This window comes from Cebidichthys violaceus, unplaced genomic scaffold (genome assembly GCF_023349555.1).
Source record: "Cebidichthys violaceus isolate CVI_PGR_0920_01 unplaced genomic scaffold, fCebVio1.0.p SCAF_20, whole genome shotgun sequence".
NCBI lineage: Eukaryota > Metazoa > Chordata > Actinopteri > Perciformes > Stichaeidae > Cebidichthys > Cebidichthys violaceus.
In genome coordinates this window covers 6,230,837-6,250,118 of record NW_027176373.1, presented here as the reverse complement: position 1 = coordinate 6,250,118, position 19,282 = coordinate 6,230,837, and the positions used below count along the sequence as shown (strand labels likewise).

Genomic DNA, 19,282 nt, shown 5'->3' with positions numbered 1-19,282 from the left:
ATCAACGTATCCTGCATACTTTGCAGAGGCAGAGCCATAGCTTCACCCACCTTGGTCTCGACAGTTGTACAGCTCACAGCTGGTCAGCAGGTGTCAGCCTCACCACTTTGATGCACAGAACGACACAAAGCTTCAGGCTGAATGCTGCAGGGATGTAGCTGCTGTGCTGGGTTGAGAGCATGAGCTGGATCAAATTCAGCCCAAGTAGGATTATCTTCAGACAAGATTACCACTTATAAAGGGTTTGTAAACTGTATGGATTACAGTGTTCATGGTCAATAAATTGTCTCATTGTACTTTAAAGATCAGTTATAAGAGACAGCTGCTTTATCCTTTATGCTTGACACTTTCTGTCAAACACTGTAAAGAATCTGGACCAACATTTATTTATTAATTTACTTGTTGACTTCAGTGTAAAACCTACAATTTAAAAAAAAAATGTAATTCATGTAGTAACATTTATAGCAGCAATGTCACCAAATAGCCTACAGAAGATAAACACCAGCCAGGGGGATTTTTTCACAACCTGGAAACCAAAGTTGTTCTTATTGAGCTATACTCCATAAATGGCGTATTAACCATGAAGCCACTAACTGGTGACTAAGGTGTCTTATCAGAAAATGGTGACAAAATGCTGATTTATGATTCAAGACTCCATCTGGCCTCAATGACTACTGACCGGTTGCCCTCACATCTCATGTGAAGAAGATGCTGGTCTTGGCCCACCTCCCACCGCATTTGAAATCATCACTGGACCCTCTGCAATTTGCATACCAGCCTCATGTGGGAGTGGACGACGCCATCATCTACCTGCTGTAACGAGCTCAGTCGCACCTGGGTGGAACCGGTGGCTCTGTGAGAATCACTTTCTTTGATTTCTCCAGTGCATTCAACACCATCCAACCACTGCTGCTGAGTGAGAAGCTGCGGATGGTGGGGGTTGGCACGTCCACCGTCCCCTGGATCACTGACTACTAATAATCTTATTGCATATATTGTGCATTTTTACATTATATTATTTATTTTTTTACTCTGTTTCTTTGATTGCTTACCTATATCATAATGCTGCTGTAGCGAACACATTTCCCCTTAATAAAGTATGTATGTATGTATGTATGTATGTATGTATGTATGTATGTATGTATGTATGTATCTATCTATCTATCTATCTATCTATCTATCTATCTATCTAAACAATTTGATTTTCAGACAGCTGACTAACGTTCATGACCTCTGGAAAGTTGACAACCAATTAAGACACCCCATGGTGCCTGAGTCTGCACAGCATAAGTGGATCAATTACCTTAATTTCCCAGTTGGCAATTTCAATAACATTTTATAATAATTACCGCGAGAACACTGAGTGTTTATTATCCCTGTACTCTGATACCACAGGAGGCGGTAACACCGTGGTCGCTCTCTGGCTGAATAGGCCGGCTGTTTTCCTTTGCAGAGTTTCATAAGTGCTGCAGCCCCAAAGCACACTGCTAGTACGCGCTTGCATGGACGAGTCAACGGAGGCTTCCACTTGCTCCTCTTGAACCAAAATCCGCTCAACATTCAGCCCTGCATCAAACGGAGCTACCAGGCGGATATGGCGCGGACTTTGGGGCTGTTTGCGAATTGTTTGTTGTTCCTTCTCTCCTCCGGTGCGGAAGGGAGGCGCAGCAGGGAGAGAGTTTACTATGTGGGGATCATTGAGGACTATTGGGATTACGCACCAAGTGGAAAAAACCTGCTTAACGGACAAGGCGTCGAAAATGATGAGTGAGTCGAAATGCAGTCAAGTTATTTCGAGAGAGAGAAAAAAATGTAGTTTACAGATTGTGGGTGCACTTAAATGGCATCGCAGATCATTCATGTCAAATACACACATGGGGTGTTGAGTTTATCTAAAGCGATTATAATATACTTTGTAAAACGAAACAGAAGCAACCCAAACTAAGATTACAAAAAAGTCCTATGTCATCTTGTCAGGGTGTGACAGTGTCTAGACTTTAGAGGGTAGAGTTGTGTGCTTTGCTGGTAGTCTGGCAGATGTACAGGAAAGATGATAGTACTTGAGTGACTAACAATGAGTGACTTCTTTCATGAGGTTGGAGGCTTCCTTTGCTAAGTGTAGTAATGACCAAAATAAATCAGGAAACAAGGATAGCTGCCTCTCATAGAGAGAAAATTGCATCACACCACCACTACTGTTATTTTACATAGACGTAAAGATATAAATACCTGACAGGTATCTAAGTCAATCTCTTCTTCTAAGATAGCTAAATACCTGACAGACATTTGAGTTGATCTCCTTATGTTAGACAGGTGAATAGCCGGCAGCTTCTTGACCTGATCTACATATCAGACAGTTTAATAACTTTGAAGCATAGTACAACTGTCACTTGTACCCTTGCATAATGCTGGAATCTCCTGACTTATATACTCTATCAACCAGCCAACTTACCCAACAGTCATTAACAATGTCAAATACACACAAGCGCAGCAGAATCATTGGTTGTACTCAAACCAAGCTATTTTAGCATACATTGATCAATACTTCTTATCTTCTCCAGATATCATATTGTCTATTTCTTCCTACTATTTGACTTATTATTAAATCCATTGGTGGATCATTTCTACGAAAGATACTTAATTCATTTGGTTCTCATACATAGCTTTTCATTAAAAAATCTAATATCAGCCAATGGAAAACCAAGCTGTGATGTGTTTTACTATAACTTTGATTCAGTTACATTGCATTGCAATAACAAAATGTGCATACAGTAGAATGCAACATAGAGATGATTGTCTCAAATCTCATCAACACTGAAAGAAGCACGCCGACAAAATGATCAAAAATAGGTTTGTGTTGCCCCCACATTAGCACTAAATTGTTCTGACCAGGTGCTCCTTTATCTGAAGGTTGTCAGTTCGACCCATTTGTGAATCAAGTAAACCTAATTCTTTTCATCCTCCCTGTTGTTTTGGATATGGGCTGGATATACAGAAGCAATACTGTTTGCTACAGCTCCAGTAACACGTTATTAGCCCACAGAAACGTGTAATCACGATAATGACAAGTCTAATTATTGGAGGGCTACAACCAGATGCAATTTGTTCTGCTGCATTACATCTACATTTAAGGGATTCATCACCTTCATGTACATTTCATAATGACATTGAATCTGCCTTCGGAAATCATGTTAAATAATCTCAACATAAATCAGAGCCTTTTGTGAGATCATACAGAGTGCGCTTAAATGGCATCACACGTTTTGCCACATTGGCACTTTGCTCCTTTTTAGTAGTTATTCTACTTTTTGCACTAATTACAGGTGTGCACTTAGCTGCAGTCACACAGTCAGTATCTTGGCAATAATTAAGCAGCTGCGCTGTTGTCATGGTGGTGTCATATCGTTTGCACATGTGGATGTTGTGCTTCTCTCACTTGTATTTAAAGACTGATTTATTTATTCATGCTTCTTTTTTGAAAAAATCATGTCACATTATGAAGAGATAAAACTGCATGTCATTGTGTAATCCTGTACTCTACAATAGCCTGACCTTGACCTGAAGAAATGGCCAACAAATCAGGATTAGTGGCTGTCTCTTTCTCCTCTGCCTCCTACACACTTTCTTCCTTCTGTTTAACCTCTTCTCTGTCTCCACTTCTATCTCAGGTATGCATCTGTGTTCCTGAAAAGAGGACCCCACCGTATTGGCAGTGTTTATAAGAAGGCCATGTTCAGACAGTATACAGATGCCACGTACAGCCGCCTGGTCCCCCAACCGGCCTGGTTGGGCTTCCTGGGGCCGATACTGCGAGCAGAGGTTGATGAAGTTATTGTGGTTCACCTGAAGAACTTTGCGACCAGGAGCTACTCTATGCATCCTCATGGAGTTTTCTATGAGAAGAATACAGAGGGTATAGTGCTACATAATATCAACCCTGCATGTAGAGATACACTGTATTCACACACAGAAAGCCGTACAGATTCAATTGTGATATAACTCAGACGGAAGGGAACACCTGTTCATGCAAACTGATACCTAATAGTTGCTGTAATAATAATAAGACAACTTCTGATATTTCATATTGCATATTATATTAAAGGATTTCCTTCTAAAATGAATAGCAGTTTATCAGTTTTAACGGTTTACAACTATATATGTTATAATGACAGCAATGGAGATACAGATATCTGAAGAACTAAGTCTGATTAGTGCTGATTCACTAAACAAGCAAAACTGTTTTGCTGAATCAGATTCTTTATTCTAAGTATTTTATTGAGGCCATGGCTTATTTCACCCGAAAATAAAGAGACATAAGCTGTGCAGGAGCCATTACCAAGATATTGGAATCACTGGAAGGCCTTCAAAGTTTGGACATTACTGTACTTCAGACCAGCTGGACAATTTGATATGCAGGCTCAGTGATGTACATTATCATTGCCTTCATATTTATATTAATGATTCTGTCAAATGGATAAAATCTTTTCAGATTTTTTTCCTTAAGCTTTGTGTAATGCTAGTGAGACGGTCTCTGACAAAAAGATACTGACAGACTGATAAGATAAGATAAAAGGACTATTAAATGTGATACTGACTAAACGAGTGCAATATGACCTGTGAGAGTACAAACAGTGACACAGCACAGTTTCAATAACTGGGTGACTAATATGGTATTTTATGGTAAGTAGTATTCTGAACTTTGCAGCTCTTTGTTATGCAACAGGCCCCCATCCCCCGCTCATCAGGGGAAATGCATTGTGCTTCTGGAATTTCCAGAGATGGACGGGAACTGAAACTAACAACATTTTCTTTTCCCTCTTAACATGGATGTATGTACTGCTTTATTAAGCAATTCACATCAATCTGTCAATGAGTCATGAAGAACATTTCTGTTAAGTGACAACTAATTTTGATAAATAGCAAATTGGGCAGGAAGGGAGCGAGATGAAGGGATAGACGAAGAGGAGAAAAGGGGTGGTGTCAACACATCAAGACATAAAACTGATAAAAAAATCTGCTAATTCTGTGTTAAACCATGTCATGTGATGGGTGCAGATTGGTACAGAGGTGAATCACCAAGACTGAGGTCATACATGTGTTCATATATGACTTATACACGTAAAGGCTGAAAGTTTAACAGAGATAAGACCCATAGAGGAAATAAATATGACCTGGACTTGGGAAACCTCCATTGAAGAATGTGCTTATCAAACCTATTTGCAACTGAATCATTGAATTCATGCATATTATGTTTTACATCATTCATGCACTCAGTTTTGCATTTTTAAACAGATAAGTCAAAGAAATGTGCTTGTTAAGACCATAGCATAAAGTGAAAACATACAGGCTAAACTGCTCTCCAAACTTCAGAGGAAACAGAATAGTCTCAGCATAAACATCTTGTATTTGTCTACTAGGGGCGCTCTATCCAGATGGGACATCAAACAAGCTGAAGGAGGACGACTCTGTTCCTCCCGGGGGCAGCTACACTTACCGCTGGGAGGTCAGACCAGAATTTGCCCCCACAGATGATGATGCCAACTGCCTGACATGGGTCTACCACTCTCACTTGGATGCGCCCAAGGAAATTGCCTCAGGACTTATCGGGGCTCTGCTCACCTGCAAGAAAGGTATGACGATATGTGACCACTTGCTATTTAATCTTACTGATTTTACATCAGAAGAGCTGTTTCTCATGATGTGTCTGTATATTGTCTGTTTGATGTATATGCCAAATGTAATTTATTTTTATGTTCCTTGATCATAGCTACAGTCACTAGAGTCCTCTTCACACCCATGCTTAAAAAGTCAATTACACCAACGCTTCGTAGTCTTAAGCCCTTAATGACTACAGTGAGAAAATGCCAACAAAAGAAAGCTTCATAAGAATACAAATATGGTGGGAAACCACAGGGGGGATTTCCCCACACCACATCCAATGAATGAATGAGATTAAATGTTGTTTTGACTGCATAAATATTTAACAAATTCATCCTGCTTCTTTCTCTATGTCTCACCTTTCTCCATGAGCACAGGAATCTTGAAGGAGACCAACGATCCAGTCCGGGGTCAGGCAAAGCTACAGTCTGTTGTAGAGTCGGCCCGAAATGACGTGGACCAGGATGTCTTCCTGATGTTCAACGTGGTGGACGAAAACCTGAGTTGGTACCTGGAGGACAACATTCAGAACTGTTCTGATCCAGCCGGAGTCGACCAGAAAGACCCAGACTTTGAGGAGTCAAACCTGATGCACGGTGAGAGGGATCTCTCTCAGATTCAAATCATACTAAAACAACTGCACACACATAAAGTCGGTTGACAACAAAGATATTATTTTTTAACGTGAAGTTTTTTACAAAATCTAAAAATGGTTATCTCAGTTTTCTTCCTTTCCCACCTGCATGCCCTACATTATTTAATTGACTATGTTATGTGAGTTACTCATCATTTCAAATTCCTTTTACAAAGTGCATAAAAGAAGGTTTAAAGGCTAAGTTTGTTCTCTTAGTCCTTTCCTCTAACCTCTGTATGTGTTTTTCTCTGTGTGACAGCTATTAATGGCTACATGTTTGGTAACCTGCCCGGGATCAAGTTATGCCAGCACCGTGCAGTGGCCTGGCATTTGTTTGGTATGGGCAACGAGGTGGACATTCATTCTGCCTTTTTCCATGGGAATACACTGCTGGACCGTGGCCACCGCACTGATGTCCTCAGCCTGTTCCCAGCCACGTTTGCGACAGCTGAGATGCTCCCGAAAGCAACAGGAAAGTGGTTGCTGACCTGCCAGGTTAATGACCACTTGCTGGGTAGGGCACCTGACCTTTAACCTCTGTGCTCAAATTGTGCAGAGTTGATGACGTGGGGAATGCATTTCTATTGTGAGGTACACCTCTGTTATTTTTTCAAAGGGATGTTATGAGTTTTCCCTCAGCTGAGCTTGTATTTCTACTCTAAACACGTCAGGACTTATACTTTAAGGCTGTCTAAAGTCCATTGAACTAAGAACTGAGTGAGCCATACTTGGTCAACATTATGACTACATTATAAATAATGCTTACACTTGTGAAATTCCTTTCTTTTGTATCATACCAGGTTTACCATAATAGCCTATTTGTATTTCTGGGACTTTAAAGAAACATCCACAAATATATATATATATTTGGTCGTTTTACAGGTCCTGTGTCCTGTCTGTCTGGTGTGCTCAAGGAAAAGATAAGGAAGTAATCTGATAACTGAACCCTGGAATATTTAATTTGAATAGACTATTAAATCTGACCCTTTAGACTTGTCAGGTTTCAGACATAAAGATTTCCTGAGGCTCTGAAGGCCCAGTTTCACCACAAGTTTTAACTTTGTGCATGGGAAGTATGGTCCATGTAACGTTTGTGTGTGTGTGTCTCTTTTTATCTATTCCAGCTGGGATGCAGGCGTTTTATGAAGTGAAGGCATGTGGCAGTAAAGCCGGCTCTACAGTGATGGGAGGCGTTGTGAGGAACTACTACCTGGCAGCAATGAAAGTCCAGTGGAGCTACGGTCCCTCAGGAAGGGATCTGATTAATAATGTATCCCTCACTGAGACCGACAGGTGGGCAGGCACCTTATCAAATTAGTGTCATACTGCTGCATCCAACCTAATCAATGGTAATAGCTATGTATCGCAAAACTCTACTGAGGTTTGTACCAAACTCACAGTGAGCTGTGCACACATGGTTTCATGCCAGCCTTCTCCCAACTATTCAGTTTATCAGGGATTATGTCCATTTGGCTCATTTAGCTCATACATTTAGCCTAATATATCATTTGTACTGTATATAGTTGTTACCAATCTATCCTGTTGTTATGTTTCAATAGTGCCTTGGATTCTTAAGTTTGCATTTTCTTAACAAACTGAAAATATCGTCTGACTTTTTTGTAAGGATGTGGGCTAGTTACAGTATATGACACAACTGGACCAAATCTCTGTAATAGAATGTTAATATGTCGATCAAATGTCTCTAAGCACCTAACACAGAATAATTCCTGTGTTTTATAGCCAGGCTAATATTTTGCATCTAGAAAGTACAACCTCAGTAGTTTTGGAAAAGGAAGCTCGGGAGCTTACTGACTAGATAATAACTATTTCATTAAGGGGAGAACTTCTGAAGAAAGTTGCCTGTCTGTGTGTATCTCAGGCTTGATTATACGTGAACTGGTTGTTCCTGTGGTGAGGCAGTTTTGTGGCGTCCAGAGTAAACGGTGTAGATTGTGATGCAGTGACTCAGTTGTTATTGTGTCTCTGTTATTGTTCCTGACCCTACATATTGTGCCCCTCCCCCTTGACTGGTCAGCTATTTGTTGTGTTTACTTTTTTTTTCTGTAAGGGAAAATTACCAACTTGCTGTTTCATCAAGGCCACATATTTATTGCATATCAGTCATTCTCTGTTCCCTTCACTTACAATACATTGTGTTTCATATCCTTCCTCTCACACACCCCACCCCTTTCTCTCATAGTGCATCTGAGGTGTTTTTTGGTAGAGATAATGGGAGGATCGGAGGTGACTACATGAAAGTGATATACGTAGAGTACACAGACAATACCTTCACCGTCACAAAGCCACCAACCCCTTATTCTCAACACTTAGGAATCTTAGGTAAGGTGTCCCTTTTTCGCCAAATTCCAGATTTGGCAAAACATGTCATTCTCACTTTGTTGTATCTTTGTGGTACACTGGTGTCTTGTCTTACTCCTAAGTTCTCTTGTCTGGTTATAATGTTTTTATATTTGTCCAGGTCCAGTCCTGAGGGCAGAGGAAGGAGACACTCTCAGAGTCACATTCCTGAATACAGCTGATAGAAGCTATAGCATACAGCCTCATGGCCTGCACTATGATAAACACTTCCAGGGAATCAGCTATGAGGACGGTGAGGAAGCAACCAGTTGCATTGCCATCATTACAATTGTTTGATTAACTTGGGTGGTAATAAGGGGAGGGGATTCATTAAACTGTGTTCTGTAAACAGGAGCTATATCCGATTGTTAACATTTAAGGTTGACGGAGACATTTATTTGCATGACTATTGCTTCAAGACTGAAAGAAATACCCATGTCTGTCTGTGCTTCTGATGTTGGCTAGACGAGGGAATTCATTTAATTTGAACAAAGACCAAAAGCTCAAATGATAATTGGCCTTCCTTTTCTGTATGCATTCATGCTGAAAGGTTTATTATGAAGGGATGAGAATATCTTCAGTGCACACTTTCAAATAATACAACTTAATTAATCACATCAACCAAAAAATAAAAGTCATGTTTCAATAGAATGAGTTTGTATTTCTGAAAGAAACTGTAATAAAAAATAGAAAAACAGTTTCCAATTTATAGTTTTACAGCAAAAAGCCTATCTCAAACAAACAGTTACTTCTTTGTGTGTAATACTGTAGGTGTTGACAAGCCAGGCTCCCACGTTGGTCCGGGGGAGAACTTCACCTACACCTGGCAGGTGTTAGAAGGTCCATCTTCATCTGATTCTCCCTGTATCCCCTACCTGTACTACTCTGCAACTGATCCCGCCTCGGACACCAACTCTGGATTAGTAGGACCTCTGCTCGTGTGCAAGAAGGGAACGCTGGGGGAGAACGGAGCCCAGGTGCTGCTTTATTATCCATTCACACACACTTTCTCTCACAGAGAAATGCGGAGAATAATCTTTTCAGCACTATTGGGATTTGATAAAATCAAATAATCTTTGTCAGGAAATTGGGCCATCACAGATCAGATAAGATAAAAACAAAGTACACTGTGCTGAAGATCATATAGTTGGTTGTAACAACAAGACAGTTCACTTCTTTGAAAGGCAGGCATTGTCATTAAAAACAATGTAATGTATTTCTTTTATTAATGCTGTTAACGGCAACTGCAAGCTGCAATGTACGTCCTTACTGTTACTGTGTGTGCCTTGTTTTACAGAAGGGTATAAATAAGGAGTTCTTCCTTCTGTTTTCTGTCATGGATGAAAACATGAGCTGGTATTTGAAGGACAATATTAAGATGTTTGGCAGCAGCAGCACAAATCCAGAAGACGAAGACTTTGAGGAGAGCAATTTGATGCATGGTAATCAATGTGTTTGGCAAAGAGTGTGTTTTACCTCAATGCATGTATTTCATTTAAATATTATTTGATTGATACTGATTATAACTCCATACCATAGATACAATATTTTTAGTGCTATTTCTAGTATTTCTTAAGTATTTTCTTACTTGACTCTGTATTTTTCTGTTTTAATCTTCCCTTTGATATCAGCTGTAAACGGACGCATGTATGGGAACCTTCATGGGTTGGAGATGTGTGCTGGGGACAAAGTTAGTTGGTACACCTTTGGGCTAGGTACAGAGGTGGACATCCATGGTGTTTATTTTGAGGGGAACACCTTCAAGAAGCAGAGCACAACACGTGACACTATTAGCGTGTTCCCTCACACCACTGCCACTGCCTTCATGCAGCCAAGCACTCCTGGTTAGTCATATTGCACACACACACACACACACACACACACACACACACACACACACACACACATACATACACATACACATACACATACACATACACATACACACACCACACAAGCACACACTGCTGCCACTCCAAAACCACATCCCTTTCCTCACACACATTTTTTATAAACATGCTTATATAACCTTGTGTGACGTGTACACTACTCTCAAATGGTGACATCAATAACCACAATACAATTAGGAAATGTCAAAACTATCTGCAGTATTTGCATTATTTACAGAGACATATTTGAGGGCTTCATCCCAGGCCACTTAAAAGAAAATTCCAAAGTAATTTTTAAAGCTAGACAAGCCTGCTTAAACTTATACCGTACTTATTTCCTTATTAGATGTACATAGTTTTTAAGTTTTAGAATATAAATACAATTTCACAAAATCACTGACATTAATATATGAGAGGCAAATACAGTTTAATTGAAGATGTAATGTGATATAGAGGATTCTGTACATGTGCTATTAAGATGGTTAACTAAAAAAGTTGACTATGGATTCCCCAAAGTCCAAATAACAACAAAGAAAAAGATATGTTTCCCCTCAAAAAGGTTCAATTAAAAAATACACTTTAAAGACACTTCAATCTACGAATATGCAAAACTGTTTCATTTTTGCATATGACTTTGACACATACATCATTCTGCACAATGAAGCTGAAACATTAATAACACATTTTTAGTGGAAAGGGAAATTGCTCAGATAGCTCAAAACACTCGTAGAACACAGAAACGGTGTGGTAATATGCAGTCTACCTGTTCAAGTTTACTCAACATCCAGACATTTGCAACCCTCCCAAATAAACCAGTATAATGTGTTCAGGGAGCCACAGAGCAAATACTTAGAGGATTTGTGTGTTTCAGCTGCAAATGTGTGCTCCTAAGGTAAAGCCATAAACATATTCACTCATGTGTCCAAACCTTTTAACCTTTTTTCATTCCCCTTTCAGGCATGTATGAGGTGAGCTGTAGAGTAACAGACCACTACTCATCTGGCATGAGGCAGCAGTACAGAGTGAACTTCTGCCCGCAACACAAACCGAAGCTCCCACCGTCAGGAGGGCCAACCAAGATTGTGCAGTATTTTATTAGTGCTGAAGAAATAGAGTGGGACTTCTCACCTGAGAGAGACTGGGAGCTGGAGAAACACCACACCACACTAGAGCACAGGTGTGTGAGTAAGATAATTGTAGGATGATGTATTTCTGTGTTGGAGCCGGAGCCTGTGATTAGTGGCGTAACTTATTACTGTTTGTTAATGGAAGCAAATTGGTATGTCTCCCAGTCCAGGCAATATATTTGTGGCGAATGGGAAAAACAGAATTGGCTCGCGCTATAAGAAGGTGGTATATAGAGAATACTCTGATGACACCTTCAGAGTTCAGAAGAAACGAAAGGCCAACCAACAACACTTGGGAATTATGGGTAAGCTTAGTGCTCTTTATGATGTTATTTTTTTTTTACCAAGAAAGGATTGAAGATTATTTATTTTGTTGTTGTTGTTATAATTGATATAACTATGTAGTCTTCCTTTATTACTATTTGATTTTATTTGTCTCTCCACTTATTGTACGTATACCTCAGCATCATTGAAAACGAGCATTCTCCCTCTTAATTGGTTTTCCGAAGTTTAAAATAAAATAAATTAAAATAACACTTTTTTTTTTCTTTCTCTTCTGTAGGTCCTATAATCAAAGCAGAGGTAGGAGAGCAGATCGTGATCACATTCAAGAACAAAGCGAGCCGTCCGTACTCGATTAGCGCACATGGAGTGAAGGCCAGCGGCGCTCACATTCCTGTCAAACCTGGTAAGAATCATATTTGAAAAAAAGTATTTAAAATGTCTGCTGTTGCTTTCTAACAAAAAGTTAATGTTCTCTTGCCTCCAGGCCACATAATCGAGCTGACGTGGGATGTTCCTGAAAGCTCTGCTCCAGGGGTCTCAGATCCTAACTGCATCTCTTATGCCTACTACTCTAATGTTGACTATATCAGGGTAAATACAGAAACAGTCACATAGAAGTACATAAATCTGTGTTGCTGTAAAAAGAATGAATTTAATGGACATGTTTAGGTAGGAGTTGAAGTGTGGATGATTATCACGGAGCGGGTTCATTTGTTTGTGTTCAGGATCTGTACAGTGGTCTTCTGGGGCCTCTGGTGATATGCAGGCCTGGGACTCTGCAGCGTGGGGAGGGGCCCGACAGACAGAGGGTTGACGTGGAGAAGGAGTTTGCTCTGCTGTTTATGGTGCATGATGAAAACCAGTCCTGGTACTTGGACGACAACATCAGAACATACCTTGACGTCAACCCGGATACCTTCATTCCAGACGAAGACTTCAATGAGAGTAACATGATGCACGGTGAGCGATAAGAAGAGAGGAGGCGGGAGGTTCATCCCAGCAGGAAAAAGATTAGGATGGAATTGAACATAAAAAAAGGAAAATAGAAACGTATGGAGAATACAGTGTAGAACTGACAGTCAAACCATTGACATTTTTATACTTTATCTTTATTGTCCATAAGGGGAAATATGGAACTCACACAGACTCAATCATAAGATATGTAATATATAATAAGATACATAAAACATATAATTAACATTACAGTCATTTAGCAGACGCTTTTATCCAAAGCGACTTACAATTCAGTATCTATCTATACACTGTAGGCACAACGTACGGGAGCAATTTTGGGGTTAAATGTCTTGCTCAAGGACACATTGGCAGGAGCCGGGGATCGAACCACCAACCCTCTTATTGAAAGGCGGCCCTGCTCTCCACTTAGGTCACACGGTCACCCCATTAAATAACAAACAAATGCTTAAACGCAAGCTCACAAAAAACAATGGACATCCTTGAACCTAACATCTAGATATGCAAACCAAGACTGTATATTGCTTAGAACATAAACCCCTCAAAAGTCAAACCAACAGAACATACTGCTCCTCCTCAGCTCACAGAAACGGATGTATTAGATAAAAGGTAAACTAAATTAAATCCTATATTAAAATTAGCCTTTGATACGTTGTCATTAGGGGAAGTCCCGCTTGTGTCTGCATACCTCTGTCTGATTCTATATGTGATGAGTGTGTGGTAATCTCTATGTGTGAATGTGTCTATTGAAGGGATCAATGGTAAACTTTATGGTAACCTCCATGGACTGGTGATGATCAGGGGCCAGAAAGTTGACTGGTATCTACTGGGCATGGGCAACGAAGTGGACATGCACACCGTTCACTTCCACGCTGAGACTTTTACCTACAAGGTAACCCTAAAAGCAAAATATATACAAATAATACTGATCTTACAAATGTCCCATCTTTCCATATCAACACAGTGTAGAACAGGTCTGTTTGAATTCAGTCGAATACTGAAATTCTGATATCGGGTGTTGTCAATGTTTATAACATTACATCTGCATTGGGTGTTGAAATGTGCCTTCAGTGGAAGCTTGTCTTGAATGCTTTGCATATTCGGAAAGCAGAATGCGCTGAGATCATTTAATATATTTTGTTTATGTTAAATATAATTTAAGTTGTATGATTTTATTTTTGTTTTGTTTTATTTGATTTCAGTCCAGTCAACAGTTTAAATTTGGGAGAAGTTTGTTTGAGTGTATCCGAAGCCAATCAGTAACTGTTTATGAATTATTTATGGTCTGAAGGAGTCAATAACATTTCCGTTCAGTGTTGTTTTTCCCCATCTATCCAAAGATGCACCTTTTGGATCCCTCTATAGATAAGCCTTGGCTAAATATCTTGTAAACAAGCTCAGTAATAGCGTTTGATGTCAATTCAAACCAGATTTCCTTTTTAGTTTAGTGGGTATGATTTAAGATGTTCCTCGTTACCAGTGTTTTGGTACATTTTGTAGAAACAAAAGAAGGGGGGGGGGGGGGGGGGGGGGGGGGGGTTGGTGAGGTCTTGGGTGGGGCGGTGAAGGCGGGGCATCAAAGTGTGGTTTGCATTTCGTGCTGCCTTGTCATTTGCAGGTGCCTTCATCATTTCAAGTGTTGATTGTAGAAATAAATGTTATTCTTGAGCATGAAAATCTCTACATGCCCACGCAGAAAGTTTCTCTGCTCAGTTTGAGCATGTTTCTTTTTCTTTGCTCCCCTCTGTTGTATTGTTTGTGCTGTGTGTGTTAGACGGACCGTGTGCACCGTGCAGACGTCTTTGATCTCTTCCCTGGGATTTTCCAGACTGTGGAGATGGTTGCTGGGAACCCGGGGACTTGGTTGCTCCACTGTCACGTCACTGACCACATCCATGCTGGCATGGAGACCACTTTCACCATCATAGGTGTGTATGCATGTGTTGTGAATGTGTAAATGACATGTGCGTCAGTCTCACCTCCATTTGCATGTGTGTTAATGTCACGTCAGTATGTGCAATAGTCTGAACAGCCATTGATGAGGGGTTGTCTGTTAACTCCCTTTTTCTATCTTTTTCAATTCCAGAAAACTCAAAATTCTCAAATGGTAAGATCTGTTGTTTTTTACCAACACTTCACAGCGTACGGTGTGTAAAGTACCACAGTATATCAGCACTGTGTTGAAATTTAAAATATGTCTGTCACTCTTTAGCAACCTTAACATTACATTACATTAAAACTAGATTCAAAGCCAGTTAAATTCGGCATAGATGTTATACATGTATGGCAAACAGGCAGGCATTGCGTTCCATTCTTTTATGTAAAGCATAACTATTGGTTAGATGACTTTGAAACTTGCTTAAGTTGAGTAGTTCATCGCGCTTGCATTAGTTATGATCAATGTTACATTACTATTGCTTTGTAATGCGGTTTACACACAGATTGGCTTCAAAAGTCTTTACTGCATTAACCTTGCACAAATAATGTACTTATGTCTCCTTTAATACTGACAAAAATGATTGATGAATTACTAGTAAAACTACATAAGGTGTAATAGATTATTAGTATATAATCCCAGCATGTTTCAAGAGTGTGCTCATAGATTTTCATGTCACAAAGAAATTAACAGAAATCAATCGATCCCTGGAACTGTAGACAAAATACAGTACATCTACATTTCTAATACACAGCAGAATGGTATGTACAATTCTTAGTTGTGATAACGTAGGAAAATGCATAAACATGGTCCTTTAAGATTATTGATAGTTCCATTTGGTCTGTTCACGGCTGTAGCATACCATTCATTTATCTAGTCTAGTTCAACAGAGGTCATAGGACAGCAGTTATTGGAGTTTCTTTGTTTCTGCTGTGATGTAACGGATGTGGAATGTTTTGTCAAATGTTATCTGTTTGCTTAGCAAGTATTGGGTATTGGGAAATGAATTATCTGGGTTAGACATTCCTTTAGAGCTGTGTTCTGTGCACTGTTGTAAGATGTAAGCAGATACATTCTTGACGATATAAACTTGATGAAAAGGATGAAATTCATTGTACTGGTGCTTCAAGGCCAGTATAGGTGAGGAACAGAGATTTTTGGGTAATCGTGTAACACTGTATACATCACTAAATAAGGAATTCAAAGATACAGCAAAGACACACAGGTTAGGTTGTGCATTTACATGTGATAAGATGTCATGACTGTAAAGCGTTTCATCATTTACTTACCCCTCCCTTCCTGTCTCTGACTTCCTCTTCTACTCTCTGCGTCTTTCTTGTTGCAGCGGCAGGAACTGAAGGCTTCAGAAAGACCTTGCTGCTCTCACTGGCACTTGGTCTCATGGCTGTACGGGGTGGCCTGCACTGATGAAGGGACTCTGACAACTGTGGACATTAATGCACTGACAACAAATCCAGGGACAAAATCACTGCCTGTGTTATTAATGGAGCTCATGTATGTAAATAGCAAGCAATGATCAGACCAGTAAAGTTGGAAATTATTTTATTTCTTCGGACTAAAAAAAGCATTTTATATTTGTGTTGTTTCTATGTTGCTGTTTTTCTGCCATGTTGCACTGTGTTTGATGTTGTTAGTTTTTGCAAAGCATTACTGTACCAAAAACTTTATTCCAGTTATGAATGTGCAATAAAGACATTTATTCAACCATATGGTGATGTGTATCATTGTTCTTTCATTTGCTAGCACCACCTTTAACCACAAGGTGGCGTTAGTTAATTCCATTTTAAACAGCAAATTGTCAAGAGAACAGATCAACGATAACTAATTTTCTTATTGTGTGTGGCAACTCTTTTGTAGCTTTAATGACAACCTTTTATTTCAAGTGTCCCCATGGATACTAACACAATACAGAATTTAAAACTTGAGTATTTTACAGTTTATTGTGGTAGTTCAATTACACCTCAGACAACTCAATCCTGTCTTGAAAATCTGTGGCATCCTGTAAAATGTTGACTCTCCTATCAGATCAATGAATCCTTTTGATGAAGTGCAGGGAATAAACACTTCACAGTTTTGCATTTAATGTGTGTGTTCTGTAATGAGTTTGTGACAATGACAAACCGTGATATCAGTTGATCAGTTAATGGCTGATACACAGTCTGATTGGTTAACCTAGGAATGATTGATCAAATGCCCCATCAACCTGAATGGGTTTACAGGCTGCCAGATAAAGATAATTTGAATTCCAAACATTTAATCTGAGATATTGATCAACATAACAGCACAAATTACCATATCAGTGTTTATTTAGATAGAGTCACTGTTGGTCACTCAGTGACTGCTTTGCATATCGATTACAGTTTCAGCTAGTGCGCTGCAAGTGGACAGACAACCTGGATAACAGGGTTTGACTGATGATATAAACCCTACTTACTTTTAGACCTGCAGAGAGTCAACATTATTTTGTAAAAGTCTAAAATGAGCAAATGTGGATTACGGACTAATGTCTACAATGGGCCACAAACGAACAATGAAAATAAACTATTAAAAACTGAACTCCATTATCAGATAAGAGTTCCTGCTGCATTATTCACGACAGTCAGAAGGCAAATTATCGGTCATGCAAATTGTCATCATGTTGATGAGGAATTATGGATTAATCTTTGCGAGATGTTGAGAAATGACTGCAGCACGTTTAAGTAATAATGACACATTGTCACATTAGAACCCAGAAATTACCTAATTCAGTCATTCGTGGATGATGTGTTAAATCGTGTGTGTGCGTGTGTGTGTGTGTGTGTGTGTGTGTGTGTGTGTGTGTCTGTGTGTCTGTGTGTGTGTGTGTGTGTGTGTGTCTGTGTGTCTGTGTGTTTGTGTGAGGACTTGCAGTCTCAGCAGATAATTTCTTGGTAAACACCGCACACGTAAACACTTTACACAACTGAAACAAACAAGGGAGTCCCCGCTCCAGTCTTCCTCCCCATCATTAGCCGTTATTGATCTAGTCAACTATTGATAGGCTCCACGCACCCTTATCTACAGAAGTCCATTCTGTTTTTCAACCAGACTTTGTTTGGCTTGATTACTTTTTTTCACCCAGAGCGCTTTCCCATTGCACAATGACTTTGATAAAATCCAACTAGTATATGTCATTCTTATTAATACAGACTTTTTTTTTGCTGTACCATTAAGAAAATTTGAAAATGATTGTCTATGGGCCTATACGAACTGATTCCCACTCAAGACCCTATTATTATAGCTTATAAAGCTATATAAAAGCTTATAAAGCTTTTACACAATGTTGTGGAGCGCTGGTTGGCCGAGGTGCGGACATCAGGCAGCCAATGGTCAGTAGGAGGCGCCATGTGAAGACGCCTGGCTGTATAAATGTGGCTTTTCACAAATAACTGGTCATTTAAAGCCAACCGGAGTTCATCAGGCTGTTTGGAGTTTGATGGTGCTGGTAACAGCCTGAAGAGGTAAGGAAGTTTGTAATTTACCTGCACATTGTATACCTGTAATTTTTTTTTTTTAATTGCATTGAACAGTAGAAATGTGTTATTTAATTAAATGAGACAATAGATATACAACAAGAGGCTATTCCTGATTATAATATGTTCTCTAGCTTATTTATTTCCCATCTGATCTACTGGTGAAGCAGATTGTGTGTGGGTGCATGTACAGTAGGGTGTGTGTGTAGGTGTGTGTGTCTGTGTGTGAGAGAGAGAGAGAGAGAGAGAGAGAGAGAGAGAGAGAGAGAGAGAGAGAGAGAGAAGAGGATGGCTGTGTGAGCTGATTTGTTTCTGGTTTGTCTGGCAGCTCCTTTATGTTTTGGATGCACCACAGTAATTGCAGAGGAAAGTTGCGGTTGGATGGGCCTGAGACATTTTAGTTGTTGTGCAGTGAGAGAGAGGGGCCATGGGGTGAGGGAGCAGGGAGAAAGACCCATTTTTCTCTCAGAGTCCAGTTTAGACCAGTTTGCCTTTTCGAACGAACAGCAGAATCTCTGTGATGCCACCACGGATGCTTCTTAAGTTCTTGGTGCCTATGATGTGATGTAAGCTCTTTGTCCCTGCCAGCAGTTGAGTGATGCTATGATCTTTGTACTAGCAGGAGAGTTAATAATTTGCCATTCGTTGTTAGCAACTGCTAATACTTCTTCTCTGTGTCTAATGAGAAGGGAGACTTTCAATTAATCCAAAAAAGTTATGAATCAAACAGAGCATATGTTCAGATATCGCAGGTTCATTTCCTCAGTTATCTTCAGTCAGGCTCAAAGTTGAGTGCTTTTATCTTGTGATCCTTTAAAAACTCAACCTTCCTGTCCTTCAGTAACTACAGTGATAGGCTAACTATAAAACCTCCCCCCCCCCTCCTCTTGTGCCTTTCTTTTCACAGATAA

The 19,282-nt window shown here is 39.7% G+C and overlaps 1 protein-coding gene across 1 annotated transcript; it reads left to right on the top strand.

Annotated features, from left to right (window-relative positions):
• Window positions 1-1,454: 1,454 nt before the first annotated feature.
• Window positions 1,455-16,589, top strand: hephl1b (hephaestin-like 1b). The gene is made up of 20 exons (XM_068715894.1): window positions 1,455-1,767; window positions 3,669-3,913; window positions 5,418-5,630; window positions 6,036-6,254; window positions 6,552-6,806; window positions 7,417-7,585; window positions 8,493-8,632; window positions 8,772-8,903; window positions 9,422-9,627; window positions 9,948-10,092; window positions 10,282-10,494; window positions 11,497-11,716; window positions 11,832-11,971; window positions 12,229-12,354; window positions 12,436-12,542; window positions 12,677-12,911; window positions 13,676-13,815; window positions 14,698-14,851; window positions 15,010-15,030; window positions 16,205-16,589. The coding sequence occupies exons 1-20, from the start codon at window positions 1,595-1,597 to the stop codon at window positions 16,285-16,287; spliced, it is 3,336 nt and encodes a 1,111-aa protein (XP_068571995.1). The 5' UTR covers window positions 1,455-1,594; the 3' UTR covers window positions 16,288-16,589.
• Window positions 16,590-19,282: the final 2,693 nt, after the last annotated feature.

Bases quoted from the DNA above. Each gene is read 5' to 3' on its own strand.
- hephl1b (XM_068715894.1), top strand. From the start codon at position 1,595: ATGGCGCGGACTTTGGGGCTGTTTGCGAATTGTTTGTTGTTCCTTCTC. The intron at 6,807-7,416 runs GTAGGGCACCTG...TATCTATTCCAG, and splicing joins GGTTAATGACCACTTGCTGG to CTGGGATGCAGGCGTTTTAT. The intron at 10,093-10,281 runs GTAATCAATGTG...CTTTGATATCAG, and splicing joins GGAGAGCAATTTGATGCATG to CTGTAAACGGACGCATGTAT.